We start from the raw sequence: 8791 nt of genomic DNA on the forward strand, positions 1-8791 counted from the left end.
ACCCATTATAATCGTTAATAACTGAACACATTTACTCTTCTAGAATCCTACAGTGATGAACATACATTGACAAACTAAACTTTTCATTTGTTGTTCTGACTCTAATTATCCAATAGGAACAATAGAATAAACTCATTGCATGAAATTATAACTTATCTACATTTATTGATAGAAAGATTTCATGAGAAGAAATGATTCACGTTAGTCCTAACATTATTCTATAAATGTTTCAGATTTTACATGTTGATCTAAACTCCTCCCACAGATTTAACTGATCAGATTCATGGATTAGTTCAGAATCTATGAAGTTCTCTTCGTTTCTGTTGTAATATGAACACATTTCTGGAACCGTTCCATTCTTGTCTCCAGGTTCGGTTCGGTTCTGCAGACGGTCAGTAATATAAACCTGCAGGCCTGGAGACCAACAACGCTCTCAGGACCTGCGTTCATCTGCAGTACAGTTATGGAACAATCAGAACTGTTTCATACTTTCACCGACAGAGGACGCTGTACTGCGCAGGCGCAGCAGGAGATGACCCGGAACAGGAAGCAGTTCAAGCCTGAGCGGCGGGTTTTCTCGGTTCGTTGTCTCGGTTGTCCAATTCTTCAGGAACCCGGTTCCGGTCAGATCCGGAGAACATGGACTCGGAGCAGAGGTTCTTGGAGAGGTTCGGACCCAGGAGCGAGGCGGTAAGTTCGATGTTTGTTCGGGTTTGACCCAAACTGTCGGTTCTGTGAGCAGAATTCTGTAGAGACTTGGTTCCGGATAGTTTAGTTCGTGATGGTAGATTTCGTTTTACCGACAAATTGTGCATAAAATCCATGAATATACATCGTATATCTATACAAACATTTAAAAACATTTAAACAAAAATAAAATAACAAAAATACGACAGAAGAAACAAAGAGCAGTAAGAAAATAAAATTGTGTGAAGACATCAGTAGGTCTGCTCTCCTGCACGTTCATGTCCATTATTTATAATGACCCCCCCCCCAAAAAGAAAAAAAAATCAATACTGTTAATAAAATCAGAAAAAATAATTGACCTTAATCTCTGTGATTAAACTGATCCTTCACTGGAGAATCTTCATCTTCCTGATTGATCCATAGTATTAGATAATATATAAACATAAAATAAAGTACATACCAATAATCTCCCTCCAACCAAACCCACCATTTCTGTGCATGTTCTGTTGTTTAAAATAGTGTTTGTTGCTACAGAACCAACCGGTTCTGGAACCGCATCAGTCACATGGTTTTCATTAGTGAAACCAGCTCAGGTTTGATCCGTAGCTCAGCTCATGCTGTGAGGTTTACTGTAATCAGATTATCTCTGATTAGTTATGAATATGAACTTCATCTTCAGCTCTGATTCCATCAATGATCAGGTTTTTATTGATCTGATCTGATCATATCAAGATTTATATATCCGACCTATTCAATAGGTGTCCCTAAACAAGCCATTAAATCTATTAATCAAATCGATTTTAACTTCATATGGAAGAGGAAAACACACTATATTAAACAAGGTAAAAGTTATAGAGTTTAACATCCTTAATGGAACCTAAAAAATAAACTGGCTAAAATAACTTATTAAAAATCAAAATAGTATTTGGTTTACTATTCCTAATAAAATATTTACATTAATATTTACAAACTAGGGCTGCACGGTGGCGCAGTGGTTAGCGCTCTTGCCTCACAGCGAGAAGGCCCCGGTTCGACTCCCGGCTGGGACCTTTCTGTGTGGAGTTTGCATGTTCTCCCCGTGCATGTGTGGGTTTTCACCGGGGACTCCGGCTTCCTCCCACCGTCCAAAAACATGCTTCATAGGTTCATTGGTGACTCTAAATTGCCCCTAGGTGTGAATGTGAGAGTGGATGTGTGTGATTGAGGCCCTGAGACAGACTGGAGACCTGTCCAGGGTGAACCCCGCCTTCGCCCTTCAGTAGCCGGGATAGGCTCCAGCACCCCGCGACCCCGACAGGGAAGAAGCAGTCAAGAAGATGGATGGATGGATGAATTTACAAACATAATAACAGTCCTCATAACACTCCTCTATGGAACTGACAATCCAGAACTATTAGAAACAAATCCCTCTTTAAACCAAAATGGTTTAAAAATGGAATCTGGTCCTTAATGCACTTAGTTAATGACAATGCTACCTTCATGTCTTTTGAGGATTTCAGTTAAGTATAGTTTACAAATAAATAGAAAATATTTTGAACACATTATTAAGGCCATTCCTCAAAATATGTTGAACTCAGTCTCTGTTCTATTCAACAATATTGTTTACAGATATCCTACTGTTTCTAAACTTTTAATTAATGTACATAACATGTAAACTGCTAAAGTCCTGAATCATTAAATTAGAGAATATTTTAATTAAATGTCTTTTCCCTATTTTTCCAACCCAAACTCAATAACCCAGCATTTGAATCATTCAGAAAAGAAACAAATTAGAACTAAATATATGAAACTTCCTATCCCTCCCAAAGCTAAAGAAGTCCACTTCAAAACATTCACAGGTATGCACACACACACACCCACAACCATATATAAATATATATATATATATATATATATATATATATATATATATATATATATATATATATTTATTTATTTATACTGTATATACCCCTCTAAAGAATTACTTAGAAAACGATTTGGACTTCCTGAAAATTGTTGTTCTTTTTGTAATGATGAAATTGAAACTACTGAGCATCTATTGTTTGAATGTTGTTATTCTAATGCTTTTTAGGAAAATGTACATTATTGACTCTTTACTAAAATTCCATACTTAGCAGATTTTCTGTTAAGAATGTCATTTTTGGATTTATTCTGGAAAACAAAACTACAGAATTTATCCTAAATATTATAATTCTCCCGGGCAGATTTTATATTCACAAATGCCGATTTATGAAGACCAAATCGTCTTTTTGTTCTCTTCATAAAGGACTCTGCTTATTATTTTAATCTGTAAACCTAATGGAATATTAACATGCTCTGAAACTTCAAGATATTAAATGTGATTTAAAGCTTTTTGATAACTATTAATTTATTGTTTATCGTGTCTTTGTATTTCCTTTATTTTATTTTATTCTTGTCATTTTTTGTTTACATTTTTTGTTTTTTATTACTCTCTTTTTACATTTAATTTGTGATTCTTCAAATTGTAACTTGTTGAACACTTTGAACAACTGCTTCATATGTTGTAAATTTCAACTTTTGTCTATATATATATATTTATATATATACAGTGGTGTGAAAAACTATTTGCCCCCTTCCTGACTTTTTATTCTTTTGCATATTTGTCACACAAAATGTTTCTGATCATCAAACACATTTTAATATTAGTCGAAGATAACACAAGTAAACACAAAATGCAGTTTTAAAATAAATGTTTGCATTATTTAGGGAGAAAAAAATCTAAACCCACATAGCCCCGTGTGAAAAAGTGATTACCCCCCTTGTTAAAAAATAACTTAACTGTGGTTTATCACACCTGAGTTCAATTTCTGTCGCCACCCCCTGGCCTGATTACTGCCACACCTGTTTCAATCAAGAAATCATTTAAACAGAAGCTACCTGACACCGAGGAGTAGACCAAAAGCACCTCAAAAGCTAGACATCATGCCAAGATCCAAAGAAATTCAGGAAGAAATGAGAACAAAAGTAACTGAGATCTATCAAACTGGTAAAGGTTATAAAGCCATTTCTAAAGCTTTGGGACTCCAGCGAACCACAGTGAGAGCCATTATCCACAAATGGCCAAAACATGGAACAGTGGTGAACCTTCCCAGGAGTGGCCGGCCGCCCAAAATTACCCCAAGAGCGCAGAGACAACTCATCCGAGAGGTCACAAAAGATCCCAGGGCAACATCCAAAGAACTGCAGGCCTCACTTACCTCAATTAAGGTCAGTGTCCACGACTCCACCATAAGAAAGAGACTGGGCAAAAACGGCCTGCATGGCAGAGTTCCAAGACGCAAACCACTATTAAGCAAAAAGAACATTAAGGCTCGTCTTAATTTTGCTAAAAAGCATCTCGATGACTGCCAAGACTTTTGGGAAAATATCTTGTGGACTGACGAGACAAAAGTTGAACTTTTTGGAAGGTGCGTGTCCCGTTACATCTGGCGTAAAAGTAACACAGCATTTCATAAAAAGAACATCATACCAACAGTAAAATATGGTGGTGGTAGTGTGATGGTCTGGGCTTGTTTTGCTGCTTCAGGACCTGGAAGGCTTGCTGTGATAGATGGAAGCATGAATTCTACTGTCTACCAAAAAGTCCTGAAGGAGAATGTCCGGCCATCTGTTCATCAACTCAAGCTAAAGCCATCTTGGGTGCTGCAGCAGGACAATGACCCAAAACACACCAGCAAATCCACCTCTGAATGGCTGAAAAAAAGCAAAATGAAGACTTTGGAGTGGCCTAGTCAAAGTCCTGACCTGAATCCCATTGAGATGCTGTGGCATGACCTTAAGAAGGCGGTTCATGCTAGAAAACCCTCAAATAAAGCTGAATTACAACAATTCTACAAAGATGAGTGGGCCAAGATTCCTCCAGAGCGCTGTAAAAGACTTGTTGCAAGTTATCGCAAACGTTTGATTGCAGTTATTGCTGCTAAGGGTGGCCCAACCAGTTATTAGGTGCAGGGGCAATTACTTTTTCACACAGGGCTATGTGGGTTTGGACTTTTTTCTCCCTAAATAACTTAAAAACTGCATTTTGTGTTTACTTGTGTTATATTTGACTAATATTAAAATGTGTTTGATGATCAGAAACATTTTGTGTGACAAACATGCAAAAGAATAAAAAGTCAGGAAGGGGGCAAATAGTTTTTCACACCACTGTATATATAGACAAATATATTAGCATGTGACCACCATAAACAGGAAGTGACGACAACAGCACTATTTTAGCTTGCTAACGTTTAGATGTGTGTCGTACTGAGCTAAACCCAATAAAATGGATACAAGTCAGCTCTGGTGAATTTAAGTTATTTTTAAAAATGACCGATTGAGTAGTTTGTAAGGAAAAGAAGAAATCTCGATGCAACAATGAAGGTACGTGTTTTACCGTGTAAACTTTAAGTGTGTCCTGTCAGCTGAAAATCATCAACCGAACTCAGCATAAATAAAAACATTCACTTCAACTGTACACGACGTATATTTACATCTTCATTGTGTTTTTATGTTTATGTAACCGTTTAGTTTCCAAAAATGTTTCCTGCTGGTTTTTCACAATAAAAGTTAATTGCAACAAAAAAAAATTTGAAAACACAAGTACACTTCCTGTTACTTTCAAAATAAAAGTCCCATCTGTTCTCACTCAGAACGGACCAGAACTTGTTCTTCTCCGAGTCTGGATCATGTCAGGAGAACCAAGACCTGGAGGGACATGGACTCTGACCACACCCCTTTTTAACGGGTTCTTCTATGGTTCAGATCCGTCTTTTGGATCAGAACTGCAGGTTTTCTGACGAATATTATCCAGTTCTAACAGATCTTAGTCGGCCCGGTTTCAGGAGCAGAACTTTCTCATGTCTTTGGTTCTGGAATCCTCTGACCTCACTGTGTCTTCCACAGGAGAGGGCGTGGCTAAAGAACATCTTCCTCTTCATTGGCCGATACCTGAGCCCATGCTGCAGTGACCCCGCCCCCTCCTCTGCTGAAGGCTCGCTCACAGGTGAGAGGTCCAATCAGCTGAGGCGGTCCGGGTCGTTTCTTCTCTGAGGTATCCAGCAGATCAGCTGATCTGAAGGGAGAAGAACCGGATCTGTAGAACTCTGAAGATCTGACCCGTCTTTACTGCAGCACCAGAACCAGCTGGTTCTGATGGATCTGCCTTCAGTGTGAAGGTTCTGGACTAAAGAGGGTCCAGTTAGGTGGTGGGTCAGTCTGGTCCAGTTTCAGTTCCTTTCTCAGTTTAAAGATCCACTCTGATAATAATCGTGTTTCTGAGTGATCCACCTTTACCTTTTCTATGATTGTTTTCAATCTTTCATTTATGTTTATCCTCCAGATGAGTCAATGTTTCACCTGCTGCTGTGTTTCAGGTGTGGAGCAGCTCAGCATCCGTCTGGTTCTGGAGATCCAGCAGAGGTCCAGCGTGAATCACAGTTTACCTGTCAGCTACAGGTAACGCCAAACCTGCTGTCATCTCCCCTCACTGGTCATGTGACTCACCGCTGTCTTCCTATTGGTCAGGCTTTTGTCCGTCTCTGAGCTCGTCTCCCAGCAGAACCTGGCCTGTGTCAGCAACCTGTCCTGGACCACCAATCAGCACAGATCCTGGGCCAAGGAGGCGGAGCTCTCTCTCTCGGGACATCAGGCACTACAGCGGGTCAACCTGCTGCTGATTGGCTGTCTGACAAAGGGGCGGGGCGTAGACTGGAGTCTGACGGACAGCAGTGGGAGTGTCAGGTGTGAGGTGAGTGAAGGACTGAAGGAGAGCGTCTCACCTGTTGGTTCTGATGACTCACCTGTTGGTTCTTTTGGTTCTACTGACTCATCTGTTGTTTCTATTGACTCACCTGTTGGTTCTGCAGGTTCTGTTGGTTCTACTAACTCACTTGTTGGTTCTGTTGGTTCTACTGACTCATCTGTTGGTTCTGTTGGTTTTACTGACTCACTTGTTGGTTCTTTTGGTTCTACTGACTCACCTGTTGGTTCTGCTGACTTACCTGTTGATTCTTTTGGTTCTACTGACTCATCTGTTGTTTCTATTGACTCACCTGTTGGTTCTGCAGGTTCTGTTGGTTCTACTAACTCACTTGTTGGTTCTGTTGGTTCTGCTGACTCACCTGTTGATTCTTTTGGCTTTACTGACTCACCAGTTGGTTCTGCAGGTTCTGATGGTTCTTCTGACTCACATGTTGGTTCTTTTGGTTCTACTGACTCACTTGATGGTTCTGCAGGTTCTGTCTCCTTCTCCTCTGTGGATGAACCTACCTGTCTTCCTCCCTGACTGGAACTACATCCCCCATGATGCCTCTGGGCAGGACGTGGACAGAGGACACCTGGAGCTCATTGGCTGTCCTGTCTTCCTGGGTCCTGAAGCTGAGCATGGATTGGCTGCAGCAGCAGATGGGGCGGAGCTTGAAGCAGTTCCTGTTAGTGAAGCTGGAGTCTTCCTGCAGAACAGGTGACCTGGGGGGAGGAGCCAGAAGTTCAGAAACAGTCATTAGATTATTTTATTTAACTAAACATCACATCCTCACAACACTGTTTATTTAATCCCCATACAGACTCCGCCCACTTACCTAAACTCTGTTAACACCTCAGGGTTAAACAGAGTTCTTCCTCAGACTCTATCTTTTGTATTTCTACGTCTGCATTCCTCAGTGTATTCTAACATTCTCAGATGTTGATGAAAACAGACTCAGGTGTGTTACAGTCAATCTTTAGGGATTTGAACCATCAACCCTTTGGCAGAGCCTCTTTTAATGTTTTCATAGAATCGTTTCATCCAATCATCATCATCACAGAAACTCAGCAGCTGGAAGTCTTTGAGGCCACGCCCATTAAAGAGTCACATGACTGATCTGTGTGTGACAGGGTCAGAGGTCAGCGCGTGTCCGTGCACGGTCAGGTCTGCTCGGTGTGCCCCCTGCTGGACGTGTCGGGAACCCCATTCTTCTGTTTCTCTCTGACGGACAGCGAGAGCTCACTTCCTGTTCTGGTCCAGGTGAGACAGGTGAGGAGGAGCGAGGGGCGGGGCTGTGATGATGATGATGAAGGTGTGTGTGTGTGCAGAAGCCCAGCCGTCTGTGGTGGCGAACATGTGTGCACGTGGGCCGGAGCGTGTGCGTGACGTCTCTGCGCGTGTGCGTCCTGCGAGGCTGGAGAGGAAACAACATCCTGTGTGTGACGGAGCTCTCACAACTACACTCCGACTACACAAATACACACACACAAACACACACTCCTGACACACATCCAGAGATGGACACGCCCTTCCTGATGTCACATGGCTGTGAGGAGGAGGAGCCTGACTTTAACCAATCAGGAGTGAGGATGAAGCGGTCCAGGATCATCAGTTACCAGGTAGAAGCCGTCTGATTGGCTGTCGGCTCGTCACTGTTGACCTAAAGCTAAGCCCCGCCCCCTCCTCTAACAGGGCACGGTGACAGAGGTGGTCAGTAAGGGGGCGGGGCTGTATGTGCTGGACAGGAAGCTGGGTCTCTGTGCGGCCTACCAGCCGGCGAGCAGGAGGAGTCTGAGGGTGGGGGACGGCGTGGAGGTGAGCGCTGCGATCTGATTGGACGTTCAGCATGATCCACACCGATTGATCCCTGATCTCCTGCAGCTGCACCACGTCCACTTCCTGTTCCGGCCCTGTCCTGACTTCCCTCCCAGCATTCTTTGCACCTGTCTGCGCTCATCCGTCACAGTCACTTCCTTCAGCAGAGTGGGCGTGTCTGACTCCGCCCCTCGCTGTCCTGGAGATGGGGTGTTGTCACGGTTACTGCTGCAGAAACACATGGGCGTGTCAGAGTACCTGTGGGCGTGTCACCTGTCCTCTCAGCTCTCTATCAGGTGAGTCTGCTCTCTGTGACGTGGCTATCTCCTGATTGGCACTGGGCTATGAGTGGGCGTGTCCTTCAGTCTTTTTTTTTTATTAACTTGTCCTGTCCAACAGCTGAGCCAACAGATGTGGGCTGAGAGATTCTTGTGTTGGGCAGATTTTACTGTTACAACAGGGATTTATTGAGTATAAACCCCTGTTGTATTTAATGCTAAACTTTATTTATATTGATTATGTTTTATTTTATTTATTTAT

General features: G+C 42.2%; 1 protein-coding gene across 2 annotated transcripts in view; it reads left to right on the forward strand.

The window, feature by feature from the left end:
- Nucleotides 1–516: 516 nt before the first annotated feature.
- The window catches only part of LOC112139696 (CST complex subunit CTC1), a 61440-nt gene continuing 53165 nt past the window's right edge, over nucleotides 517–8791 (forward strand). For both annotated transcript variants that reach the window (XM_024262519.2, XM_024262520.2), the window contains exons 1-9: nucleotides 517–690; nucleotides 5596–5695; nucleotides 6066–6147; nucleotides 6217–6439; nucleotides 6927–7153; nucleotides 7567–7696; nucleotides 7765–8055; nucleotides 8129–8251; nucleotides 8318–8547. In XM_024262519.2, coding sequence (XP_024118287.1) covers nucleotides 640–690; nucleotides 5596–5695; nucleotides 6066–6147; nucleotides 6217–6439; nucleotides 6927–7153; nucleotides 7567–7696; nucleotides 7765–8055; nucleotides 8129–8251; nucleotides 8318–8547 — 1457 coding nt within the window. In that variant the 5' untranslated portion in view covers nucleotides 517–639. The remainder of the gene's footprint in view (nucleotides 691–5595; nucleotides 5696–6065; nucleotides 6148–6216; nucleotides 6440–6926; nucleotides 7154–7566; nucleotides 7697–7764; nucleotides 8056–8128; nucleotides 8252–8317; nucleotides 8548–8791) is intronic.

The sequence above is a fragment of the Oryzias melastigma genome, unplaced genomic scaffold (genome assembly GCF_002922805.2).
Source record: "Oryzias melastigma strain HK-1 unplaced genomic scaffold, ASM292280v2 sc00342, whole genome shotgun sequence".
NCBI classification, from domain to species: domain Eukaryota; kingdom Metazoa; phylum Chordata; class Actinopteri; order Beloniformes; family Adrianichthyidae; genus Oryzias; species Oryzias melastigma.